General features: G+C 42.5%; 2 protein-coding genes across 2 annotated transcripts in view; both read left to right on the top strand.

Moving 5' to 3' along the window:
• The first annotated feature begins 2,656 nt into the window (after positions 1 to 2,656).
• DUSP29 (dual specificity phosphatase 29) overlaps positions 2,657 to 27,982 on the top strand; it is a 65,017-nt gene continuing 39,691 nt past the window's right edge. The window contains exon 1 of the mRNA XM_068139864.1: positions 2,657 to 2,863. The gene's annotated coding sequence lies outside the window, so the exon portion shown is untranslated. The remainder of the gene's footprint in view (positions 2,864 to 27,982) is intronic.
• DUSP13B (dual specificity phosphatase 13B) lies at positions 16,570 to 26,308 on the top strand. Its single transcript, XM_068139866.1, has 3 exons — positions 16,570 to 16,760; positions 17,452 to 17,672; positions 25,891 to 26,308. The coding sequence occupies exons 1-3, from the start codon at positions 16,570 to 16,572 to the stop codon at positions 26,103 to 26,105; spliced, it is 627 nt and encodes a 208-aa protein (XP_067995967.1). The 3' UTR covers positions 26,106 to 26,308.

The raw sequence follows: 27,982 nt of genomic DNA, 5'->3' as shown, positions 1-27,982 counted from the left end.
TAATTACTAAAAGGAGGTTTTACCTGATCTTTCCATTTTGCAAGGCTCTCCAAAATTACACTTGTGATAGGTTGTACATTGTGTTCTTCACTCTCCACCTTAAAACATTGCTCTCTGCTGGTGAAAAGGAAAAAAAAAAAAAAAAAGAAGAAGAAAAAAAGAGAGAGATATCAAGTTCCACTTCAGAAATAGCTGTGTTTCAGCAGCTAGTGAAGCTCATATCACTTTATGAAGTGTTAGGCTATTTGAGGTGAAATATGTCATATTATTTACGCTACAATAATGCTTAGAAGTTTTTTTATGAACCACCACCAACCCCCACTCCCTCGCCTTTTGCTCTTTTGCCCCTTGTATCTAAAGTGGTTTGTATTTTAAGACTCGAACCTGGCACTGTTTAGTTATTGGTTTTACAATTGGTAGAACCACTGAGTTGGGGGTAAAAGGCAGAGCAGATGGGAAATAACACAAGCCACTCTTGAAGAAATTATTCCAAGTTTTCCCTCTGACTATTCAGCAAACTAGTATTTTTTCTTCCATGAAAATACCTCTACTTGAGATAGCAGTCAAATATTGTTCATCTTCCCTAGAAATATTTACCCATGAGATGCTGTGAAAAACTTCTCTGAAAAAGAAGGTGGGATCCCAGTTGAGGCTCCAAACAGCTTCATGGCAATGGGAGAGGGTGCAAGGAAGCATTCACCAACAAAGTTCAGCATACCCCAAATTTGTCTGACAGTTCAACATCATAAAGCTTGGGATTTTTTTTTCCCTCAAAATTAAATGTCATTAAGATTGCAACATCGCATTCTGTGGCATTTGCTTTTGTAAGAGGACTAAAGTGAAAACTGAAGGGACACAGGAATGGCAGGGAAGGTGCTGACAGGCATCAGGCTTTCATCTTTGTGTCTCTGGGCCACCATAAGAGCACTCAATAGCTACTGTCATCTGACGGATCAGTGCTGCTCGGAAACTATGTGAAGCACATCTGGCTCTCGATTCCCAGCAGACAAACATTCACAGCACAAAGGCAGCCAGGGGATGGCAGTTGTTTGCATTCTTAGTACCAAATTCAGGAATGCCGAGGCATGAATACTCCCCACCATGTGAGCTGGCTACTCAAGAAAAGGCAGCAACAAGGAAAACATTCCTTGTCGTTCCCAGTGCTGCCTACAAGGCAGACTTCTGCCTTCAGGACAGACTACTCACCACCTTTTATAATGTTCTTCAGTGATATCTGCATCTGCAGGCTATAGGAGCCAAAGCAGAGCATCTGGCATTGAGGTCCTGACCCTCACACCGAGCATCTCAGGGGGCTTTGCTGTGGACTAACCCTGGGAACTGGACAGCCGTGAGCAGCAGGAAAGCAGTGCTGGAGTTCTTTGCTTTAGCTCCCTGCATAAGGAAGTAAGAGCTCCGGGCTGCTCTGCAAGATGAACAGAAATACAGCAGCAGGAATGATCAGCTTCAGACCCAACCCAAAATTTAATGTGCATTTACCAGTCAACTCTAACAAAGTAATTTCAACTTTCAACTGGAGAAAAAGGACTACTGGGTCTGGTTGGAGAGATGCCTCCAGCACCGAGCACAAGTGTTTCTCACAATCCCAACCTCCAGGAAAACTCTCCTTGCCTTAGCAGCAGCAGGACTGAGGCCAGACAGCCAGTTTTGGCTGTAGACCAAAGGGCATACAAGAGAACCTTTAAACTGAACGCATTTCATGTGACTTGGGTGCTTTTAAAACACTGGTTGGTGCAACCGGAAACCTGCCCTTTACTTTGATGGCAAATTCCTGTAAGCGCTGCAGAGTAACAGGCAGCATGCAATGCTTCAGGCCATGATGCCGCACACACCGTTCACCCCCAGAAGATGCAGGGCAGGCAGGGTGCAGGCAAGGCACGGGCTGAGAGCGAGTAAGGCGCACCCATATGGCCTCTTGCCTGGCCCTCTCCTCCCGTTAGTCACAGCACCGATCCGCCAGGTGGCGGCGTCGGCCCGGGCGGCTCCTCGGCGGGTGGCGACGAGGGGAGCGGGGCCGCAGAGAGCCGGCGGGGCTGCGGCAAGTGGTGGCCGTTGCCCAGCCGTCCCCGAACCTCAAGCCCGGGTTGGCCCGTTTGTTCCGAATTCGGAAAACGGAGCAGGCGATGCGGGGAGCTCTGCGGGGAGCTCTGCGTGGGAGCGCGCCCACCCCGGCACGCCCCAGGCGCCCTGTGCCGCCCGGGAGGCTGGGGCACAGCCCACCCACACTCGCCCCGCCGAGGGAGCGCCCAGCGGCAGAACACGCGTGCCGGGGCAACCCCGACCTACCACCCACGCACACGGCTAGGGTCAGACCCGACCGGTCCCCTGCAAGGATGAACGCAGGTGCCCACCTACGTGGGTGGGCCTGGAATAAGCCCAGTCGCCCCTCAGTTACATCGCGGATGAGCCACAACTGCTCTGCCAACAAGCACACAAGGCAAAACCCCGTTTGTCTAGGGTAAACCACCACCACATCACCTTGCACACCTCTGGTGCAAACCCTAACATGGCCACCAGCACGAGTATACCGAGCGTAGACCTGTGCAGCTTCAGCAAGGCCGGCCGGGTCACATCTGCTTACACCACCTGACGACCGGCCTCTGTCACAACTCAGCCTCCCACTGCTGCTGCCCTCCAGTCGCCTCGCTCGAGCTGATGCTTGCAGGTCCAAAGCGAGTAGGGGATTATGGTTTATCATTAACACAATTAAAAATAGACTTTGAATAAGATGAACACAGAGAGGCTCGAGAGCTGTTGTGCAACTGGCACATTAGAAGGAAACTAAGTGGCATTATTCAAACAAAAGTAAACCAAGACACCGCAGCGCAGGAGCTTCGACTACCAGGCAAGTACTTTTAAGCTTGTTTGCAAACCAGCTCCCAGTGAACTCAATACATGCACTGAGCAGCATGATTTTAACTACAGCCAGCTCCACAAGCAGTGAGACAACTGCAGGGCTAGGCCAGATTACCGTTCTTTGCCATTTCACTCAGAAACTCCAATACTTGTGAAATTCTAGTTTGCTTTCCATGAATTCCCAGGCTGAGGATCTCTCACTGAGAAAGATGCTTAAATCTGAGTTGGTTGGGTTTTTTTTTGCTTTGTTTGTTTGTTGTTGGGTGGGTTGTTTTGGTTTGGTTGATTTTTTTTTTAAACACTAATCTACCTTGCATTTATTTCTTATGGATCTATCTTAAAGGTAATAGCCATAAACCACTGTATCTGGGTGTTCTTTTCAGCTGATGTTCACAGGAGTCCTTACTGGGAAGGGAAACTGGCCAGCCAGTTATGCTGGAGAAAATGTGAAACAGACTATGAATAAAATGCTGTGCCGTTCAAAATCAAAACCTGGAGAGAAAAAAACAAAAGAGATTAAGAAGTTTGAAAGGGGAATTATTCTCACACACACACCTTCCCCCCCCCCCCCCCAACTCTGTGTATTTTCAGCCTTCCATGAATTATTTATAACTAGGATAGAGGGATTTTTAATATCAGCAGCCTTCCTCAGAACATTTTTATTGAGGAAATATGTTTGTATGGCTGTGGAAGTCATTGGGATGGTTGGAGTAAAAAAGTACAGAAAGAGAAGACTGGGTTAAATTAATTCCTCCTAAAACCCTACCAGCAGACTTGCTGTCTGTATGGGAGGCTGGAGACAGAATTGTACCAGGGTAAAAAGGATACTGTCTCTATTTATAGTACTGCCTTCAACACCATAGGAATTCAAAGGAAAACTCCAACTCAGCACACAGACTTCTCATCATCTGCTTCTGTCAAGATTAAATCAGGGCTGAGATCATTCCCTTCCCCTGCAAATCCCTGCTAGGAAGGATATGTTCCTTTCTGCAAGTAAGGAACTACCATGGTATAAACCACTCCAGAGCTTATGTGGTTTGGGCTGTGGTAGTCCTCACCCAGCCAAATGTCACCTCTTTCTTCTTTGTAGTCAGAGGAAGGGGAGAAAAATAGCCTCAGAAAGCTCAGCACTTTAGCAGGAACTGAAGGTGCTTCACCTGCTGTGCATCCCTATCCTTCTCCCTGTCCTCAGCCCTTCTCCTTATACCAGATGCTCTAGGGCACCTGTAAACAAAAGTGTAGCACAGCTTCAGCACTCACCCAATGCCAGATATCAGGGGGAGGAAGAAGAACAGGATTGTAGCACAGGGTCACGGTCACTTGTGGTGTTACTTACTCAGGTGAGGCACCTTACACTAACAGGGGTTTGTGCTCCTTGTGCTGCTGCAGGACCATCCATCTCTGGGAAACGGTGGGGCTCTAACAGGCATGTGTGGCACCTGCTTATCAGTCGAAATTATCTCTGATGTTAAGAGCACAAGTGAGAGCAGCCTTGGAAAAGGTATTAGTGAAAACCTGACCACAACTCTAAAAATAAGGCAGACTCCTGTAGTTCCTTAGCTCTACTCATCTTTTAGCATCACGGTGCCTCAGATCTTTCCTTCTCATCTTCCACCTTCCAGTTGCTCTTTAATAAGAGCTGTTCTTTGGTTCTTCACAAAGCACTACCTACCCTATTCTCTTGGTGTTCCTCTCTTCTAATTCTGTTATCAAGCTGTCTGCTAGGTGGGGAGCAGAAGGTGCAGGACTTGGTGCTGCTTTTGAGATGCAGGTAATTATTATGTGCATCTGTATTGTGGTTGCTGCCTCAACAGGTGGAAAATATGCTGTTCCCTGATAGATTTGCAGCACTCCATGCTCCTGCCTTGTCTGTTCTCTAAAGCCAGTCGTGTGGTGTTCCTAAAATAATAAACACAGTCTCACTGCTGCCACAAAACCCCCTGGTAAATATTTTTTTATGGGAATGAAATATTAAAGGATTTGAACAGAAAGCAAAATACGAGCAGTAAGGTTGGGTAAGGATTCAAAGGCTGGTTTGCTTCCTTTCCCTGAGGCACATCAAGGCTGTACTGTTTGCACTTTTGAGATGGATAGTGGGGAATTACTTAACCCAAAATGATGGAAACAATTCAGACTATAATAATATAGCATGAGAGTTTCTCACATTACATCTATTCCCCATACTGCTGGCTACATTCTACCTTCACAGTCACATGCACAACTCTCATTGGATTCTGGAGGAAATGTGTTTGAAGCCAAAATGCATTTCATTGTCTTTCTGAAGTCTTTCTATGCTTTAGTTGCTAAATCCTGAGCTCAAGGACTGGGGATAAAGCTTGTCTAAACATTTCCCAGTGTCTGTCTCCATGAGATTCTCATCTGCTGTGTTTTATTTTGAATTTCGTCTTTCTACTTTCATAAAAACCCAGAGCAGAAATACAGGTTTCCTCTGCCCTGGAGTGCAGGAATCACCAAATTTCCCATAAGGTTCTCTCACAACATATGATGGATCCATGTTTGCCTAAAAATGCTACAAGTCCTTTGTGGAGTAGAAAGGGAGGAGACCAGAAACATGGGCCAAGTTTCTCAGTACTATGAACCTCCCCTTAGTCCCCAAAGGGAATCCATATCCTGTTTCCTCTCTTCCAAATATTTCACCTGGCTTTGGGTTTCATTAAGAGAAATACACATTGCTTGAGTTTAGGCTTTGGTTCATGCTTCCTGCTGACACTGCAGAGACTGCAAGAGTCATGAAAGCTGAGTCTGACCTGGGGACTCCAATTTTACTACAATAGCAATACAAATTAAATGGAGAGCATGTTAAGTGGGTTAGGAGATAGTGGTTGACCAACAAATCTTCATTAAGTTCCCACAACAAGCTGTGCTGCACCACCAATGAAACTGATTATTGTGTTGCCATCTGTGTTTCAGCTATTTCTCCATCAGGCCTAAAAGAAATTCAGACTTGGTTTGCATTTAATTAAAAATACAACACAATATTAATCCACCTTGCTCCATGCATGCACCCATTTTGGTGTTGGTGCATCCTTCAAACAGCTGAAGTTCCACTCTGTTCACCACCAGTTATTTACTGCCCTGGTTTTGGCTAACTCTTTTATTTAATGCCAGTATCTCACAGAGACTTTGTTCACTGTTTTATGGTGACTTCCTGGATTACTGGTTTGCATTACCAAAGACAAAGTCTGAGATCAGTTCCTGGCGCTGCTCTCCAGACGTTTCAGCTCAAGAGCCACCAGCATGAATGCCAGGAGTTCATACGACTTTCACCTCCCCACAGCAAAGCCTGCACTCAGCATAACAGCAGCTTTTGCAGGATTAGAGCAAAACCCTTTTCTGATATTCATGCCTGCTGGGTCCTCTGACAGCCTTCCCCGCAGACCACTACTAAAAATACAGCTCTACAGGTAAAGCTCAGGTGCTAAGCTATTCTGCTGTATAGGCTTTAAAAGCACTCTGCCCAATGTAGGCCAAACAGACAGGTTTGACAAAAAATGTGTTGGGGAAAGCAAGGGGAATGAAACATCTGTACTGAGAGTTACATAGCTTTAGTATCTGCAGAGTCCATGCAGAGCAGGATCTTCTGCCACAAACTGTGTCTTCTAAATATAAGGTAACAAACAAAAGGTACATACAGATAGAGCATGAATGCGGGAATTAGCCTTCGGTATCATTCTGTGTCAGATAATATTTATGGTGGCCAAACTATATGTTTGCCATGGAGATTGGTTCTTCTCCATACCATGTTGTCCTCAGAGTCACATAACACTTGAAAACTGCAGATGACGCTTCACCTTTTCTGTATCAAAGAGAAAGCGCTGACTATTTGGGTTTATGCAGCAACACCTCAGCACACAGGCTTTTACTGGTTCCCACCACTTGGGCATTGCAAAGCACCCTCACCTTCACAAAGCTGCCTCTTGTGTCCCAGGCAGGACTGCAGAAGGCAAAAACAGTAGCTGCGTTCTAATGCGATCTGAACTACTTTTGCTAGTGGTTAATTGGTTTCTATGCTCTAGATAAACATGCATTCTATTCTTTTTGTACAAGGTGATCTGTGATATTTGGGGGGCACATACTTTTAACTGCTAGTTTGTTTTAGAAATATGGTAGCAGTTAACCTAAAGGACAAACACTTAAAAATACCTGTAATCCCAAGAGCTAACACAACTGCTGGGAAATTCTAGACTTCAAATCATCTGTGCTGCAGAATATAATAACTTTCTGTTGGGGTTTTTTTGTTGGTTTGGGTTTTTTTTTTCCCTTCAGGAGACTTAGTAGTGAGATTTTAAAATGAGAAGAAAGCAATTTGCTTAGCTGACTTGGGATTTTATCTCCTTCCGTCGCATCTCTTAGACTATACACACATCAGCAAGCAAGTCTCAGCTCTGCTCAGTCTCAGTCTGACCTCTGTACTAACTTGATTTATTTGGTTTAGTTCTCAAATAGTACATTACGTTATACCCCAAAGGGTCTGATTAGAACTGGCCAGCATTTTAATGATTTATGAGGGACATCTGGAACTGTACGGGTAGCTTACATGTTGTGTCACTGCTATAGAAGGAGTCTATATTGATCATACCAGCGTGCTCCAAGACAAGAGCGTGTCAAATTCCACTAAGTTTTAGTTCACAAACCTGATCTGACAGGTGGCCAAGCTTGCACTGGGACTGACCATAGTTCTGATGATGGCAATAAAACAGAACAGCTGGATTGCTTCTAGCTATTGCATTGTGAGAGGATATCTATTCCTTTCTATCATTCTAGTTCTGTCTTGCAGTGCTTAAGGAGGTGTTTATCCTTCCCAGCTCTGTAGCCAGAAACATGGTCAACAGGAGCCTGCTATCAGCTTTGTGGTTTATCTTTCTGCTGGAAGGTACTGGTGAGAAACAGAGGCTACTAAAACTATCCTTCCAAACCTCTGAGTCCCGCCATGGCTATCACATTGCTAGAAAGTTTCAGGTCAGAGAGGCAAGAGAAAGAAAGATGAAGAAACAATTAGGAAGATAGTACCAGTGTTTGACAGCACTCTGTCCCTGGGTTACCTCCCATCTCTGACTTGCAGAGAGATGTAGAAAAATTGTCCAACTTAACTTTACCACCTCTGCCTGTGCAGTGGGAACAGCAGTGTCTTCCTCACAGGATCACTGAGAGACAACTATAAAACACATTCTACTGCTCGAGAACTGCAGCTGCCTACCTCCTGCTGTTTCCCTTCTTCCTTCCTAGCAGGTTACTCAACCCTCCTGCTAGGCCAGCATAGGGATATGTATCTGCTGTCTCAAGTAAGTTATGTGGCATAGAAGTATATTTGTGGTCCTGCTAGAGACCACAGGACAAGAACAAAGAGCAGTGACGCTGTCAGTGCTTCTAAACAAAACAGACACCACCCCACCCCCCCCCCTTCCTCACCTCCCCCCAAAAGGCAATATATTGTTTTTATGATAGAAGAACATACCAGAGCTAGTCACAGGGGAGAAGGGCTTTGCACTGTGCCATCCTTTTGGTTAAGTCCTTAGGGCAGAAGCCATTCATTATTAATGAAATTCTTTGCATTCTGAAGTTGGTAGTTTCCAGTACTGGGATGGAGGACACTGCTATATTAGTTATTGTTACAGTGGCCTTATTCACCTTCACATGTGGCCTGCTAAACTCTGGTGGGAACCCAGGACAGGCTAAAGGACTGCATTACAAACTGGGGATCTGTGCAAAGCACAACACAGGATATTACTGGCCTCTGAACATTGCTGAAGCAAGAAACAAACGTGACTCCTGCCTCAGATAATTTTGGAGGTGTCCTGGGAAAGTTAGATCAGCTCAATGAAGATCAGCTCGATGAAGAGTATGCAGCCCTCTCTGCAGAGTCATGCTGTACTAACATCATTCAGTAAAGAGAGCTCTACATGCTCTCTGCAACTTCAGGCTGCAAATACTGGTAAACCATTACTAAAAGTCATGGGAAAAAAGCAGCCAGGATTTGTGTTGTTTGGGAATGGTGAAAGCTTTGGAGTGGTTGTACCAAAACACCAGTGTCAGCCAGACAAGCTAGTTGATTGCTAGCAGCTCCAAGAGGAAGTCAAAGTAGCACACGTTACTCCTGATTTACAGCAAACTGCATCAACTTGCCAGCTTGTCTTGCAGAGAAATGTCATCCTTCAAGTTCTCTGAGAGTGCCTCCAGAAGCTAAAACTGAGTTTACCCATTCAGAGGGCATAAGACAAGGACAAGTCATTGCTGGAAGCAATGCAACAGCCCTTGTGCACAGGAGAAGAATAAGCCTTAACACAGAAGAACTGAATCTTAGGCAAGCTTCTCTTCAAGTGGGAGCATGGCAATAACAACAGCATCTTATGAGTGTGGCACATCCAATAGCTGTTTAGTACTACAATACTGTAGGGTGGGATTTTTGTTTCATCAAAAGGGAGTGAAAAATGTCAGTATTGAATGGAGGAAGACTGTTAGAACCAATGATTGGTCAAGACTGATGGCTGAGATCCATTGCAGAAGGAGACACTAGCAACAATGTTTGATGTAGGGCAGTAGCCTGGCAGGGAGCTAGAGAAACTCTCAAACATGGGCATACAGTCACAGCGACCAACAGCACGAAGATGTGGTAGATGTGTTTTGGATGCTGCCTTTGGCTTACATGCAGTGTGTTTGATTCTCTACCAGATCTAGTTGGGTTAATGGTACAAAGGCGCTCCAGAGGGCCCAGTTTTGCAGCTGAACTTCTGTGCTAACAGCCAAAAGCCCTGCATCTTTGCTGGGACTAGGGCGGGAGGGGAACTGACTTTCCTTTGCTTGCTTGCCAAGAGCCAAGTTCAGGTCCTTAGAGCTTTACAGTGCTCTAGCTCCAGCTGATGACTTCATGAACACCTAGTGTCAGGAGGAACACAGCTCCCTGCACAGCTTTAAATGTTTGTGTTTCCCTACATATGCCGATGACATCACCGACACCTGAGGGCCTGAACTCTGGTCTTGGCAGGTAGAAGCCAGGGTTCTTGCTCTCAATGCATATGTATGTAATGACTGCTAGATGGCTGTAATTAAATGACTGTAAAGCACCACCTAAAATGCACTAGTAATAAATTCTTAATGGCTGATGCTATAACAAGGTTTTTTAAAAAAAAATATAAAAATTGTAACATGCAGGTTGTTAGCAGTGCCTGAGCCCATTTAATGCACAGCCTTGGGTACAATGTGTGCTATTAAAATGGCATGTAAAATTTTAAACTAGTAAATAAAAGGTCCAATTCAGCGACAAAATATACCCAAGTTTCAGTGGTGAAGAAGCTACAGAAAACCTTGGATAAGCTATCTCCTTTTCTTATCTCTCCTTTTAGTGGTGTTATCTATCAGCCATGATTTCTGTAAAGCATGCTCTCTGTGACCAACCCTGTCTAGTGCAGACTCAGAAACATGGTTAGGATCCCGTTTATAATACAAAAATATGATTGTGTCCAGAAAACCCTTGGGTTTGTATTCTGTGAAGGAGGAGTGGTCAGGGAAAATCCATTTAGTTGCCCTTTTTCTTTTTCCCTTCACTTCTCTTTTATCCAGTCAAAGCTGGGTAATAGAGCTCTACAAAGAGTATTTCCTGTAGTGAAGAATAAAATAAATACAGATGCAAAACCTAGAAAAATAGCAAAATCATGAGGTAGTCAGTTTTTTGCACATTTGGTGCAACACTACTGCATGTGAAAGGATGGCTGCTTCTGTCTAGCCACCATCAGGAACCACACATGGTCAGTAAATACAAGTGTATTAACCAGCTGGTGACAAGAGAATATTTTATGCTACCATTACAGACAAAAAAGAGGCCTGTGCACATCCTGAAACAGTCAAGATCATCATGTCTGAGCCATGCTGGTTGCCCCATAGACTTGCTATGAAAAAATTATACATTTTTGAGGCTTCTGAGGCCTGGCAACCCATAGTATCAGTGGAAGCTGCACCAAATTTAGCGTATTTGAGAAACAGAACAGGTTGATTTTTTTTTCTTCTCTGCCTAAGAAATGTCACTGCTAATTTTCCTGGATGTCACACTTGGACAGAGCAGACGTGTCACAGTCTCACTCCAGTTATGACAGAAATTTTGGTACCAATGTACTACTGAGGGGGAAAAAACCCAACAGGATGTTTTCCTCTTCCATGTGCTGTTCAAAGCTATCCAATATAACAGCTAATTAGTTTGTCTGCTCCTCAACATAGGCTCCGCTATCTGTTGAGAGCAAGTCCATTTAAATGGATTTTGCCAAGTCACACCAAGGGGGTGCCTTACCCTATATGTATGGCTGGGTTAAAGTTGTAGGTCTGGAAGCTTCTGCTAAATTTGGAAGTGGTGTTCAGATTACATCCTCCAGCTGCTGGAGAGATTTTCTTACAAACAGTTGGCTACTCAAATACTTCATTCCTCCATCTCAGCTTTCATGTTCAGTTAGCCTTACCTCCGTCACTGCTGTATTTGTTTCATACCATCTATATCCCACAGCGCTCCTAGCAATTGATAACTTATAGCTCCATTGAGACTATTGGGTTAAACTCCAAGAAAGTAAGAACGGTGACAGTAATACTTGTCATTTGTGTGGAGATGTGGCAACACAAACCCCTCTCTCAAACATATGTTATCTTGAAGGAATCATTCCAAGGTATAGGCTTTCTGAGAAACATTTATGACTTTAGAATACATGACAGGCATTAATGTGACACTACCTACTTTGGCCAAACACTGGGCTTCAGCCTGGTCATGTACCACCACAAATCAGTCTGCTTGCTGTGCAGTCGGACTGATATCTCCACTGACAAGATGACATACCAGCCTGAGATGTAGAGCACTTTCTTCTGAGGAGTTAAACAATCAGAAATATTTTTACAGGAAAATGTCTATCTTCTGCTTGTACACAAAAGCCAATACAATGCCTGGGATGATTAAAATACATCATTGAAATGAGAGCACTGATATCTTTGTTATACTCAAATCCCTCTTTTATCTCGGTGTTGGAAAATGCAAGGAAAAGCAGATGATAATATAGGCTTTCTACTAAATATTCTAGGCATAAGATTTCACAGCATCATGCTGCAGAGTTTTGTGCCATCCCATCCCAGCCTTGACACCATTCTATCAGCTTGATCTTGTACCAATGTAATGTCAAATTATCAAATTACACTGACTTGATTTTTTTTTTTCTTAATTAAATACCATGAGTGCTGGAGAAATTGGATCAAAGGCAGCACATGTTTCCAAGGACTGAGACATATGTCAAGGGATATCTGTCTCTAAAGGCCCTCTCCTCAGCATGGCACTGAACAGCACTAATTATGTTACAGATAAAGCTGTAGTCACTGAATTAATTGAAAAACAATCAAAATGTCCACAGTATATGCAGTCCACAGGGGCACTCACTGTTGGGAAGAGAGGAAGCCTAAATAGGAAGGAGATACTCTCTGGGATCTCTCACAGGACCACTTTTCTTTCTTCCTGGTATAGTCCTATATATGCAGGGTACCACTGACCTGGCCATTCTCATAGCCCACATGCAGCAAAGACACTAAATGCATTTCCAGAAAGGTAGCTACAGATGCAGACATGGTGTGGTGACAGGTACAGCCTGTCTCATAATCTAGATCACCAGGATGAGCTTCTGCTCTACAATAGGCCTCTGTATTTCTCATGCTAGTCAGAATCAAGAAAATTCTATAACACAACTCAGACACAATTACAGTTGTACTCAAAACTAATTCAAAATTATCTAAATATAATGGTAACATTTCTCTTATGTGATTCAATAATTAGTGCAGTACAAGTCCAACAGGGCAAAGACCAGGAATATTTCATATCCATATAATTCAGAAACTGGTACTTTAAAACTACATTGCTCATTCATACCACACATGACAGAAAGATCCACTACAGAAAGCAAATACAGAGGAATTGAGCTGAGAATCATTAAAAATATATTTTTTAATGAACAGCCATATTATTACATGTAATAATTTTCTTTTCACCCTAATTTGTTTTAATCTGTTCATGCTTCGTATGAAATGTTACACAACATTTTAATGATAGCATGGTTAGGACTGTTGGGTTTTGTTTTTAAATATGGGCATTTCAGCAAGTGACACTTGCATGTATCAATTTAGTGAGTTAAAATGTTAGATTGATGCTAGAACTGAACAGTCATTTATCTGGGAAAAAAAAAATGTTTTCCTGTCTGTACATTTTCTGTGGAAAGCTTTTTCCCCCCCCACCCCCCTTCTTCAGTGTATTTGTTAGTCAATGTATCAGTTGAATAACACAGACTTCACTGCTTTTGAATCATTCACAGCCTGTTAGTTCCAATAATTTAACATTTCAAATTTGGACCCCAGTTCTTCCTTTTTATTGGACAGTTTAGAATAGAATAGAAAGAAGAATAGAATAGAATAGAATAGAATAGAATAGAATAGAATAGAATAGAATAGAATAGAATAGAATAGAATAGATGTTCTCCATTTGAAAAAATGTGACCAGATGGAGTAAGTTTTGTGTATAGCATCAGCAGTTCATGTCTGTACTTAACAAGAGGAAATTTCTTAGCTATAATACAAGATGAATGTGAGCACAAACTGAAAGTCATCTTAGGGTAATTCTGAAGAAACACACCCATCTGATAAAGACCAATACTCTAGATCTTTTGATATTCATTTAGCGCACACTACACACTTTCGCCGAGCCTACACAGTTATGGTCACTTCTAGAAAGACAAGATTTTTATAACCATCATCATCAACAACAACAATAGTAATAATACTGAAGAAGCACTTTTTGTAAGTTGGGCTGTGCTTCAGTTATATGCCCAGTGGTTACAGGAATGGAGTTATAGATCTGGAAAACACAGCTCCCAGAAGGGCTGTGCAAGTGAGTTGCTACCTGCTCTTCCCTATCTTAATGGCAGGCTGAATGATGCAGCATTACCAGGACTTTTGGTCAGTGCCCTGTAATTCTCTGCTCCTGGGAGGCTTAGGAAAGCAAGGCTGACAGACCACTTCAGTCCTCTGAGGCTAGATAATATAAAAATTGAAATATTTATACAGTGGAGAGAGCAAGAGGAAGAGATAATAGTCAGTACTAAATAAGAAAACAAAACAAAAAAACGAACCAGTTGAAAGCAACTTTATAGGGAGTGAGAAGTGCCCTAGAGTGGTCATTAGCCACATTGCCAAGAATAAGATACATCAAAAAAGGGGAACATTTGCTGCAGATATTATGAGGTTGGAAGGATTGGAGAAGGCTATTATTTTTGAAAGTATTTAATGAACTGGCAGGTAGCCTTGTGGTCAGGACATAAGAAATGCAAGGCCCTTTTCTCCTGCATACCGCCGTCATTGGAGGTGTTCAGGAGGAGACTTGATGGGGTACTTGGTGCCATGGGTTAGCTGTTTGGGTGGGTTGGATTGGTTGATGGGTTGGACGCGATGATCTTGAAGGTCTCTTCCAACCTGGTTCGGTTTATTCTAAATAAAGTTTATTCTAAATACTTCCTGTGTGGCTTCAGAGAAGTCAGCATAGGTGTCTGAGATCATCAGTGGGATCCAGGTAAACCTGGCACAGGGGGCACCAGGGTGGTCAGTATTAAAGGAGTTGCTTCCTCTTGCTTAAAGCCATACAAATGGGCAAGAACATTTGCTATTGTTTTCACAGTAAAAGCTGCACTGGAGGAGATATGCACATTTGGGAAGGAAGCACATTCCACAGTGGAGCCCTTTGTAATACAAACAATACAAGACCATCCTAGGAATGCAAGAGGACCAACTCAACCAGTATTCAAGAGGACAAGGCTGCCCTGTGAAGGTGGCAGAAGGTGTAGTGAAGTAACAGAGGGCCTTTCTTGGCAGCTGAGTAGTAAAGCAATTTACTCAAAGTGCACAGCAGAAGAGTGGATTCTTGTCAATGTTCAGTGGCCTAAAACTGACACAACAGTCAGTACTTCCCTCCTGCGTTTCTGTGGACTTTTTAGGGACTTAGATGCTCCATTTCTCCTTCAGCAAAACAATGGATTAATATTAAGGTGCAATGAGCTCCCAAAGCAGCCTAGTCTTGAGACTTTCTCTTTGTCTTTGCGCATGTAAAGACAAGTATTTTTAAACAAAAGTACACTAAAATGTGAACTTAGGGCTAGTCAAAGTATCTTGATGGGAAACTAGGGCAACTTTTTCACCACAGTTAGTGTTTGGAAATACATGGTCAATGGAGGTACTTGAATACAAATGTGACTTAATTGTAAGTGATAGAGATGTTCAGCAGAAAGACAGGTTTCGGGTTTGTTGTCCTGGACTGCTGTATCTCAAATGACTCTTCTAATTGTTTATGCAAAAGACATTCAGTAGGCAGTGCCAGAACAAGGCTTTGACTCCTTGACTACAACTTCACCTATGTCCTAGACAGCTGCATGAGACAGACTTCCTAACATCTGTGTAATGCTTGTCTACATTTTATAAAAACACAGAAGTGTGTAATTTTTAATATTTTCTCAAAACAAAACTCTAGTAAAACTATAATTTCTATTCCTCTCAAAAATTCCTCCCAACAGTTCATACCTATAGCTAGCACAAGGAACTACTAATACAAAAGAAACACAGCGCATGAGAACAGAATAATTCCAGAGATAAAGTGATGCTGAAAAAGTGTTTCCTCTTGTAACTGAAGTATTTACTTCAAGATTAGAAATGGGTAGTTCTTGGAGGGAGCAAGAAGAGAGGAATGCAAATGAAACAACTTTGTATAAAAATATATATGAATGGCAACTGGAACCTCTATAATTTACTCATTCAGATTTTTTCTACCATGAACATTTGTTATGAAGACAAAAACTGTGGCTGGTAACTACCATTAGAAAGTACCAAAATACTCCTCACAGAGTTCCCCCTGTCAAAGCTGGCAAGAGAATAAGATTTTGCACAACCAATTCTATTCAGCTTTGCTCCCTTTGTTGAGCAAATTACAAAAGACGAATCAGATAAAGTATATATAAGAAAGCCCTGGTTACATGGGTAAAGGAAAAGCTCAGCATACCAACTTAGCAACATGTTTCTATATACCCACTGTGTTGCTACATTTACAGAAGCACATTTTATGCAGCACTACCTCTTTCCATCAAAAGCAGAACTCTCCTGCTGGCAGATCAAGGTCTGGGCTGTTTCATTGTGGTAGTAATTCCTGATAGTAGCATGAACTTTCCTGCTTCCTATAAGAAAACGAACAAACAAAATCTTTAAAAACATAATAATGATGCTTTAATCAACTCTTTTGACATACCTAGAAAGAAGGGTTGAGCAGTAGGTTCAAAACAAGCCTACTGAGTCCCAGTTGTTTGCAAAAGCTTTCGCTTCCCAAATTACTGGAACAATAAACCACTTTATTTCTGAAATACAGGCTTCCAAATAATTTCCTGAATCACAACACAAGACTGAGAGCCACGGGACTGTCATTGTTTAGATTGCACCAGTATTCCCAAGTCCAGTCATGGACTCTGCTGTGACAAGCATGTGAACACACAAGAGAGAGTTACCTGCCCCAAAAAGCTTAGTATTGTAACCATGGGCAAGCTTTCTGAGGGAGTAAGGGAATGTAAGATGAAGAGAGGACAAGCACAGAAATTCCTCTGGCTGGTGGTGAATGTCTGCCCTCCACCTTTCAGGATGGCCTGGGACTCCTTGTGCAGCAGGGACTTACTGCGCCCGAAGATCAGAAGCGCCTCAAGTGGGCCGGCTGGCAGCCACTGCAGCACCAGAACACCCACCCTGGAGGAGCTGCGGCGCCTGCTCTGGACACGCACACAGCCCATGGGCCATGCGGATGAAGTCTGGCCAAACCTTTATGTGGGGGACCTGTAAGAGAGGGAAGGGTTAAAAGCATTAATGTAACTCTTAGCCCCCATCCTATTCCCTCCCAAATCTTCCACTCTTATAAAAACAGAGAGCTAGGCACTAATTTGGGGACCTCTCATAGTAAGTCTAAGCATTGAGCAAGACTGAACTGTGCATAACATGCTGTAGCATAGAGAAAAGGCATCCTAAATATCTGACAAGAATATTCCCTCTCCTGATTTATCTTCCTGCATTAGTACAGGTGTCCCATGCTGCAAGAGCCTGGTGGAGCCATGGCTTCAGTCCTGCAGGCAGTCATGCCAGAGCTAGGTAAAGCAGGATCAGCTGCCTCTTCTCCTCACATTGCTACATAGCATCAGTCCTCTGGACTGACACTCAGCATAGCAGACTTGGCGAGAAAGCAAACCAGAAAGCACTTGTGCAGAAATATCACCACCACCTTTTTATTTTTCATCAGCTGGTAAGAAAAACCTAAACTGATGTTTGGTAGAAAAGTGCAAGAAATGCAAAATGCAGTCTGTTGCCGAGTCAATTCTGTTTTGAAGCATTTAGGTGGACACTTTGGATCTGTCCAACCTGTCAGAAAATAGCTGCTACAACTTCATGTGGTTTTAACAAGCTGCACCACCAGCAGCATGTTGTGCCCCATATTGCAGTGCAGCAGGTGAATGTAACCCACAGTCCTCCTTCTAGGTACATCGCTCGTGACAAAGTGCAGCTGAGCCAAATGGGCATCTCCCATGTAGTGGATGCTGCTGCTGGGCGATTTCACATTGACACCGGACCCAAGTTCTACAAAGACTTGTCTGTGGATTACTACGGAGTAGAAGCAAAGGACAACCCAAACTTTGATCTCAGCATTTACTTCTACCCAGTTGCTCAATACATAAAAGCAGCACTGAGTTCCCCAAGAGGTAACCAGACCATCTGTGCATGTTGTATATTTTCCGTGTAGGAGCCAAGGAGGGCAAGTTATCAAATAGTATATGGCACATACCAACTTCTTACAGAGGCTGCAGCAGCATGCTGGCCTCCTGAAACAGCACCAAGCAGCACCATGCCTACCTCCTGAACCAGGGAAGCATGGACTGAACAGGCTTTCAAAGGGGCTTTTCATAGTGCTATTCATTAGCAAAAGACCAAATAGCAAGAATTCTTTATTACCTACAGGGACACAGAGACCTGGGAAGTGCCACACAGGCTTGACCTTTTCAAGTTAGTGGTGGAGTCTAAAACAAAAGCTGGGATAAAGTGAAAAGACAAGAGAAAGCATCATATTTGAATATGAAGAATCAACTATAATGCCACAATCTGTGCAAGTCCTACAAACATGGGATAGGGTAGAACTTGCTGAGAAGCAGGAGATAATGTCATGCTGTTGCTAGAAGGAGTACAACCATGACATTGGAAGATAACCACTATAATCTTTGGACTCACTAAACATAAGCTAGGTACAATGCCAGGGGCCTGGGGCTTGTGAGGGATCATTAAGGACATACCTTTACAAAAACAAGACTCCACTGTGTCACAAAACCCACTCAAAATGCCCACTCAAAAGTAAGTGATTTATTATGAGAACATTTATATGCTCAACAAACTGTTTTGCTTGCATCATGGTAAGCTTTAACATCGAGTGTCCTAAAATACTAACTACCCAGCCTAATTATATACAGCTAGTAGATCTGATCCATGTGATACAAGCTACAAAAGGGACATACAGTAACTGAAAATAGTGTGCCTCTGTGCTAGATAGGTCAGCATTTGCTTCTGTTTGGAGAGTTTGATCTATCCTGCTGGGAAGAATTTGTCTTTGTGCAATCACTAACATATCTGGGGAATCTAGATCTGCACTGATCAAAAACCGAAACCCAAAGTTCCAAATCAACTGCCAAAAGATTAAAAAAAAAGTCAGGTGGATTGTGATGGCCACAAAAGCAAACAAGCACAGTGCTTTGCAAGGTCACACAATTGTTCCAGTTTGTGCCCTTTTCCCCTTGTCCTATCACTGGGTACCACTGAGAATAGCCCAGCCCCTCTCTTTAGATATTTATAAGCGCTGATAAGATCCTCTCTCAGTCTTCTCTTCTCCAGGCTAAAGAGCCCCAGGTTTCCAGTCTGTCCTTGTCAGAGAGATGCTCCAGTCCCCTAATCATCTTTGTGGTGCTCCACTGGACTCTTTTCAGTAGTTCCCTGTCTTGCTTTAACTGGAGAGCTCAGAACTAGACACAATAGTCCAGGTGTGATCTCACCAGGGCAGAGCACAGGGGTAAGGAGAACCTCTCTTGACCTGTTTGCCACACTTTTTTAATGTACCCCAGGATACCATTTGCCTTCTTGGCCACAAAGGCATATTGCTGGCTCCTGGTGAATTTGTCCACTAGAACTCTCAGGTCGTTTTCCACAGGGCTGCTTTTCCAGTAGGTCAACCCCTAGACCTGTACTGGCGCATGCGGTTATTCCTCCCCAGGTGCAGGACTCTATACTTGCCTTTGCTTCATGAGGTTCCCCTCAGCCCAACTCTCCAGCCTGTCCAGGTCAATGCACGCCCACATACTGAAAGTTAAGAATGCAGAACAAGTTAGATCTCAAGGCAAACACAACGAACTCAGTGTATAGAGTGTGTATTTACCCCTACTCCCATGCTATTAGAGACTGCTTACTGAACTCCATATGGAAGCAGGGTTGTGGGAATAGAGACAAGGTGAAATTCAGTCATATCCAGTCCAGCTGTTGCTGACATTCATTATTTTAAGGGAAGTACAACAGTTTAGGAAATACATAAACAAGATGTTCTGGAAGCAAATTTCCTAAGAAATTTAGCAGCTAAATATCCATGGTCTTTGCAGAGATGAGACAAAGGAGGGAATTGTTACTCACATCATTTAGAAGAGAAAAACCAGCATTTATTATAAGCAATGATGCTCAACAAAAAATATACTAGGTGACAAGAGGACTGTTCATATTAAATTCAGGATATAAAAAAGTACTTCTGAAACGTCATTTATGATTGCTGCTTAACTACTACAAGTGAATTTAACATCCTTTTTTAAATGAAATTGAATACTCCTTTCCACCTGGGAGGATAAGTCAAGGTTAAAACTACATGAAGCACAAACATATTTAAAACTATGAATCAAATATTGATTAAATAAGAACTGTTACTCCCATCACACCAAGGAAAAAAATATGATGCTTTACACCAGAAGCCCAGAAAACAGTGTGGACAGATTTATTCCAGATTTCTGTCTTAGCTGAGCCAACTTTGTCTTAGGTCATGTAAGGGATTTATTTTTAAGCTATTTCTTTTCAAACCCAGAGCATGAGCAAGAGGTAGCAGGGGGGTGTGCACCCACATGCTCCTACCTGGGAGCTATTCCTCTCATAGTGGTTAATGGCTGTATCACACCCTTGAATGACATCCTTCATCATTTTTTATATATAGATTAAAATATATATGCACTACTAGTGCAACCATGCTATACAAATGTTATTTTATGAACCTTGCTTCCTTAGCTGCCTTTGCTTCAGCACAGCCCTGCTGTTCCTTTGCCCATGTAACAGAGCTGTTTGGGAAGGGTCGGCCAAGAGCAAGCAGATACACAGTCTCTGCAAGGAAAAAACACGGTGTCATAGAATTGCTGGCCTCCTCCCTAATGTTCAAGGGCTAACACCTTGAATATCAGTCTTACCACTTAGCATGGCCATCTTTACAATTTGCATTTTTCAGCTAAATCCAAGTGTAAATCAGCAGACCTTGGTAAAGTCTAGCAGGAGAGGGAAGGAAAGAGAACTCAAGTGCACAGATGAAAGTGTGCCATAAAAACTGCTAAAACAACACCATGCAGAGAGAAAAATTCCCAAGCAGAGAGCCTCTCCTTTTATTAACCTCCAAACATGCTTAAAACAGCCAGGTTAAAACTCACCCATTAGCTTCATGAAATGGCAATCCCTCTCAAGGGCATTTCCATTCTTTTGTTTCACTGAAGCAAATGAAAAAGCTAGGCTCCCTCTCCAGCCTTCTGGTGGTGGTGGATATTGAAGAAGCCTGATTTAGGAGAAAAGGGTCCTCTCTCTTTACTGTGCCATAAGTGCATTATACACATCAGTTTGACCTCCCACTCGCCAGCAGGTGAGAGCCCATACCTGTTCCAGGAAGTGAGGGAAGAAGGGACACACCACCAGTTAAAGCTCTCTGTAGAATTTTTGCTATTTTCAGTTGTGACAAAATAGACACTTGATTAATCAAGAAACAGACAATTGATTCTGCACCTGGGTACAGGACAGTGGCTAAACATAACAGGAGATGAGAAAACCATCATGGAGTGAGAAGAGCCCTTGGGGCCCACTAGCCCAGCTGAGCTCTTCTCCTGGTGAGTAGCATACTTCTACTGGATTCAATGGAGCGAGGGCAGCTGGGACAGTCACTCCAGGTGGCAGATCTGGAGCCTGGTCTTAAGCCAAACTGAATCCATCCTGCAAGAAAGCAAGGGCTAGTTCAGGACATTTAGCTCAGTTAATGATGAGTAGCAAAAGGACAATAAGATATGTGATTTAGTGACTGATTTGTTCAACAACATTGAATTTCCCAACTTGAATTTGGCCAAAAAAGTTGAATGTGCAAGCTTTATCCTAGTGCAAACCCTTTGATGTCAGTAGAGTTACAGCAGGCATGAGCTGGATATAATATCCATAATCTGTTGTTAAAAACTGAGTGTTATTGTTCTGCACAAATCCCAGCCAGATGACAGTTATTGTCTGCCTCTGCAAAAAGTAGCTTGAGATGTGCGGTGCAACATTTCAAATAAGGATTGCAAGATTTAATAATGCCAGAAGCTAAGTGCCCCCACTTCTCCTCACTTAATCCCATTATTCCTAAGGGATCCTGTTACATGCTCAGAGAGAAGGTTGCAACATGGCCCTCTAATGTGGGATCAATCCAGCTTCTCTGTGCACTGTATGTTAAAAACAAACAGGATAAAAGAAGACAGAGTTGGAGGATGTAAGCTTGTTGCACGTGGTACAGAAGACCTGGTTATGACCTTGCCCACCCTGTGACAGCAGTGTGCATCACAACTGCCTCTGAGAACACTGTTTTGCCAGGCTGAGGTCCAGCTGCCACACAGGAATCTGAGCCTTGGTGCTGGGACAGTGCATCTCAGCTGCCTCCTGAGAAAGGCTGATGCAATACGCTGTTGTCAAGCCCACTGCAGTCAGTCCACATAGTGCAGATATGCTCTGGGCATTAGTCAAATGCAGTACATCATAGTGGGTTCAAAGTGTCACTTAACCCATTTACAGCTACCTCTAAGACACAAGTGTCTGAGCCTGTAAACAAAATTAAACAACAACACAGCTTTTGTTTCCTGACTCAGGTTTAACATTCAGTTTGTTTGCTACAAATAATCACATAGTAAATTCAAATCTGCTTTCATCAAAGCAATTTTACGTTAATTAAATCATTTTACATGACTGATTTATCTACAACAAACAGTTATTTTATTGCCAGTGTACTGGCATTTCTCACCTCTGAGTGGTGAAACACAGGCTAACAACGTGGAACAGATACTGTACATGTAAAAGAGATAAGGTGCCTACATATTCCTGCAGACAAGTGTATTAGAGAACCATTCAGATCAGGTCCAAGATCAGTAGTTGGGACTTCTTTCTACACCTAGCTGCTGATCTAGAAGGACTCTACTGATGTGCAGAGAAGCAGCAAAGAAAATTCAGGGTATTCTTACTATCTACCCCTATTCCTCAGAGAGAGTTTAATACACAATGATAGAGAGCCAGCCTGTACAAATTCCAGACACTTGGTGCCCCAAACAAAACCACATCAGACAATATTTAATGGCAACATCCATACCTGTGCTTAGCTCAGTCTTCAGTTCCAGAGTGCAGGTGGGGCTGAACATTCTCCAAGGCAGAAGGCTCCATCTGGGTAGCAGAAAAAACAGACTCAAGAAGTTTTACAGAAATTGGGTTCAGAACATCAAGTCACCTGTCCCTCATCCAGTATCTGGCTAAATTCAGAAGGATTTTCAAAATATTTAGTGATTCCAAATAAAATCCCACAACGAGGCCTTCTGATTTTGTTGGGTTTTGGTTGATTGGTTTCACCCTTTCCTGGGGAAGTTCAGATAATAAATGTAAGTTCTTTTTCTTCTAATTTTACAGTGCTAGTAACCTAGTTAATAATAATAATAATAATAATAATAATAATAATAATAATAATAATAATAATAATAATAATAATAATAATAATAATAATAATAATGATGTTTATAAAAAAGAATGGGGGGGAAAAAAAAAAAAAAGAGAGAGAGAGAAAGAGAAGAAGAAGAAAACAGTTCTGGTTCCAAGAAAACTTTTCTTGGCTTCTGTTACCTAGGGTGTGTGTTAGGGTGAGTGTCTGGATTTCACCAGTTCTTGCCACTATGTTGCAGTTGTGCCTACTCCAAACTACTGGAGCATGAACTTTCCAAAGACAGGTCGTCCTTTGCCTTATTTGCAGTACAAAAAAAAAAAACAAAACTGTAAAGAGAAATTCATGGTAAAGAGAAATTGTGCCCCTACTGCTCTGAAAATCTCAGACCTGGGTTATTTGGGTCTGGAGTGCCTCCACTGGGGAAGAAAACAATCCCACAAGGTTGGCGTGAAGGCTAATGATAATGCAGCACACTGAAAACAAAAGGGGTGCAAAGCATTTCTCCATATTCCCATAAAAAGTAGGGCTTCACTTCCAAGATTCCCCATGGAATTAATGGAATTGACAGATGTAATTTAACTGGAATAATGGCATCAGTATCTCAGTAAATTCTGTGAATATGTTATCTGAATGAGGAAACACAAATAGAAATCACTTGATCTTTTGATTCTGCAAATCTGACATTATGTTGGAAAAACCTCTTCCTTCCCCCAAAGGTTTTGATGCCCAGTCCAAGCCTGCTGTCACTAGAGCTATTTTCACCTCTTCCTTTACTTTTAGTGAAGACATGCCTATTTTTAGGGCTGAGCTCAGATTTCTCATGCCAGGATAAGGAAAGGTGGCTGTGTCACATACATTATGGAATTCAACACCTCTCAACCTGCTGGCCAAAGCAGGCTTTTACAACACATGTTCATGCTCTCTGAGCATGTGGCTATGCTATCATCATTAGTCAGAACTGTATGGTTGCTAAATAAGTACTCTGTCACAAACGAAATGGGATTCAAGATGAAAAGCTGTGCACAAAGTACCCAGAATTAACACCCAGGGAGCCAGGAGTAATCAGTCTGAGGTTTTTGGCTGGATCTAGGCTTATCATCCAACAAGGATATTTTTATCTGGCTCCCTGGTAATAGAGAAATTAAGATGCAGTAAGCACAAATAAAACAAGGAACTAGCCCTGAAAAGGCCTGTCCTTTTTACCCCTCCTTACATTTTACAGAGAAGCAGCATCTGAGATATTTTATTCTATCTCCAAAGGGGGAAAAACAAGGGGGAAAAGAAAGGCAATGTGGGATTGTTTTTATTGATTTTCATCTTGTTATGGATATAAATTGTATCATTGTATCTGATATAAATTGTATTATTCAATGGCATTTTACACAGCTAAGCAATTAATTAACAAAAGACTGAGAATGTCACAGGCTAAAAAAAATTAAATGGGAAAAAATAAAAAGGCAGAAAATATTTCATTTCAAACTTGTGAGGATCTCCAGTGAAGAAGTGTCCTGACACTTTTATGCTAAACAGTCAACAAATTTTTTTAGCTGTCTTTAGGTCCCACCCAATGGGAGACAAAGCTGTCCATGAGGTGGTCAAGAAGTTAAAATCTGATTGTTATCACTGTTTACTTTAATAATGCCCAATAGCTGAGCCATGGTCTCTGTGAAAGGATCAGACCTCACTGAAATTTTTCAGGCTTGGTTACAATTGAATAGAACAACAGAACTTTTGCATATTTTTTTTTTCCAATAAAAAAAATTCTTACTGACTCATATGATGAAAGTGTGAAAGTTGAAATATCTTATAAGATTTGCAAGATACAAGTTTTCAAGTTCTAGAATGAGCTCTTTGTTCACATCTAGAGAGAAAGTCCTACAAACCTGAGTTTTTCCATCTGACAATAATCCTTTTGAAAAAAATAATCCTTTAATTTCACATAATTTTTAATAAAAATATTATCTCCTTCCAGCATGGGTCAAAGACTCACATTAAAAACATGGAAAGCAGTCACAATACAGAAATCGCATTTCCTAGACTGCTTCTGTAAGTGATCACAGCAGAAAAACTAAAAACTGGGCAGAGGGAAGGGGGGCCTCTACTCCCAGATCCCTGGAAAGCCTTTACCAAGGCTTGCTTACAGCAACATGGAAGGCCCCACAATATTACTCCTAATGAGCTCTTAATGAAGATGCACACCTCACAGTGAAATCTCTGTGGAATTCAAAACGTTTCATTAACTGTTTTTCTAGTGATTACCTAATACAGAAGGGAAGATATCATTAGGGTAGGATAGTGACTATATACATGGAGGGTAGGGTGTAGGAAAAAACCCCACTAGGTAAGCTGGTGCAAATGGCAACGCGAACAGTTGTTCTCAGTGGTAACATCCAATTTCTCGCTTTCAACAAGGTCTGCATAACAGTCAGTCTCCTCAGAAAGCATTATTGCCCTAAGCAAGGGAGAAGAAAACTTGTGGAAAACCATCACTGTTCCTGTACTAGCAGCAAGCACCCCTGAGTATTGCACATTTGAAATCCAAAGTTTCCTGGCTCCCTGGTATCAAGTAACCTTCAAGGGCTGCTTCACACAGCATGGCCTTCCAGTATGCATCATTCCTGAAACCGCATGTGAGCAAGCAAGGACATGATGAATGGCAGGCTGGGCAAAAGAACTAAGAGCATGCCATCATTTAAATCCAAACGAGCAATCATGGATTCTGAAATACAATTATGAATTTTCTGTCCCCAGCTATTAAAAATCCTGCTGTTCCCTGAACTGCACTGCACCAGCTCTGCTCTGCAGTGCTGAGCACACCTGCTTGCACAGCCCCAGTATCAGCACCACTTCCATCTCTGCTCCAGCATGATAAACCACACCATTTGGCTTCCTGGCATAACTGCATCTCTCTCTCCTTTTTCCAGGCAAAGTACTAGTTCACTGTGCAATGGGAATCAGTCGATCTGCAACTCTTGTCCTCGCTTTCTTAATGATCTGTGAAAACATGTCCCTTGCTGATGCAATTCAGACTGTGCGTTCACACAGAGGCATTTGCCCCAACTCTGGCTTCCTCAAGCAACTATGGGAGTTGGACCTCCAGTTAGGAAGAGGTAAAGGCAGAGAAGCAGAGGCCTGCTAGTGCCAAGGGGGCATTCCTGGCAGCCCAGCAAGAGATGCTGCCCTCACTAAAGACAGTGCAAGGATGCTGTCAGGACTGCTTTGTAGCTTAACTAAAAAACTCCCTGGGAAATGGCTGAGCATAAGCAAGCTGGCAGGAGTTGAGTATGTATTTTTTGGATAAGACCACTAATCAGAAAGAAAATGAAATAAAGACAGATTCAAACTGGCAGTTTTGTCCACCTGGGCCTGTTTATTTAACTACCTGTTGGAGAGGGCATAGGGAGCAGTTTGATTTTCATGCAGGATTAAAAGGCAGCAGCACAATCAACTTGAAAAAGCCTTTTTACTTGCTCGTAATTGCATTTATATGGCAAGAGGGAAAATGGCTAAACTAGTAAAAAGAAAAAGAAAGCATGAGGTTTTAAAGTAAATCTTTAACATTTCACATCCAGCTGGCATAGGGTGAGACTTCAAGTTTTGCAAGCTGACATGCTCCTTTAGTCTGACATGGTGACACTAGTCACGATCCAACTCAGACCTTGGGCTCCCTCTATTATAAGCTACAGAGGCTCTTGCTGGGACCTTCACAAGTTCTTTTAGGTTGACATGTATGGCAAACACTCAGAATTTAAACAGACCATGAAAACCTGAGGAGCTTATACTGGAGGTCTGAACTAGCTGCTGTACCCTAGAGCATGGCTATTGACTGACTCACTGATGGTCAGAGGAAAGGGAGGTGTAAAGAAATGGGGATACTCAGAGCACACTTGCCCATTGGTGCACTGCAGAGCAGCAGCAGTACCAAACAGAAATAATCTCCACTTGGCTTGCAACACTCCAAACAAATTACATTCCCCACATTTCCCTGTTTTAATGGAAAACCAGAACCCAGTGTCACTGTGTCAGAGCAAAAATGAACAGACCCTCTAACAAATCCAAAGCAGCAGCTCTACATTTTGATTACTCTTTTACACCCAATTGGCCACATTTAATTTTGTGAAGAACTCATAGCAGATACTTGCTTCAGTGCAATTACAGCCACATACAGAAGAACACTGGCAAATGCAAACAATATAGAATTTCCACTTGCTGGCAGATTAATTTGGTGTGATGTTTTCCCTTGAGAGGTCTTAAAGGCTTGCAGTTCTGAAAGTACCCTGCAGTTTGTATTTATAGCACTATAGATGTGGAAGAGAGAGAGAAGCATATACTCATTCTGAACTGATGTTTCTCTTACCTTCATACATGAAAAAAACAGCCCAAACATTAACTAAGCATATCACACTTCCATTACATTTCTCATAATTCAGTATGGAAACATTATTTCCCTGCAGTCTATAGAGAAATTCAGGTGCTGTTTCAACTTTCATAAACACAGTAAGTAGAACACAAGCAATGCTACAGCCTAACTTCATTTCAGATGACAGCACAAGGTCTTCCCTCCAGAAAGGGTCCCATCCTTTGAGACTGAAGTAAGCAGCCAGAACCGAGGTCATAGCTAATGATGGAAAATCAGTGCAGTTATAGCTTTCACAGGCCTCTTACTGGCTGCCACAGCAAGGAGATTAGATTTCAGTGAGTGTGGTGACTGAACCACTCCTGGCACTTGGATCTCCTCCACCTTGGTCTGTCTGAAAATCCCTTTTTTATTGCCAACCATGCTGTCTTGTGAATACGGTTTTCAGCTGCCTCACTAACCACTCCCTTCAAGTGTCTGTAACTCAGCCTATGCCAAACCAAATGGCACAAAAGCACAAGGGATGTATGAAACACAACACTCCAAAATCTCCATGCCTTGAGCCTATCAGAACAGGTCATGATTTCCAGCAAGTTGCATGTCTGGAAACATCTGCAGTTGCAGGGCAGAACGTAAAGTTAACTTCTCAGACTGACTGA

The sequence above is a fragment of the Melanerpes formicivorus genome, unplaced genomic scaffold (genome assembly GCF_026170545.1).
Source record: "Melanerpes formicivorus ecotype bairdi unplaced genomic scaffold, bMelFor1.0.p_v2 SCAF_6, whole genome shotgun sequence".
NCBI lineage: Eukaryota > Metazoa > Chordata > Aves > Piciformes > Picidae > Melanerpes > Melanerpes formicivorus.
The sequence above is the reverse complement of the archived record's forward strand: the minus strand, read 5'-3'. Positions and strand labels throughout refer to the sequence as shown.

What these genes read in the sequence shown, in the direction of transcription:
- DUSP13B (XM_068139866.1), top strand. Translation starts at nt 16,570, where the DNA reads ATGGCCTGGGACTCCTTGTGCAGCAGGGACTTACTGCGCCCGAAGATC. An exon ending in AACCTTTATGTGGGGGACCT is followed by an intron (nt 16,761 to 17,451) that starts GTAAGAGAGGGA and finishes TCCTCCTTCTAG; the next exon opens with GTACATCGCTCGTGACAAAG. An exon ending in AGCACTGAGTTCCCCAAGAG is followed by an intron (nt 17,673 to 25,890) that starts GTAACCAGACCA and finishes TCCTTTTTCCAG; the next exon opens with GCAAAGTACTAGTTCACTGT.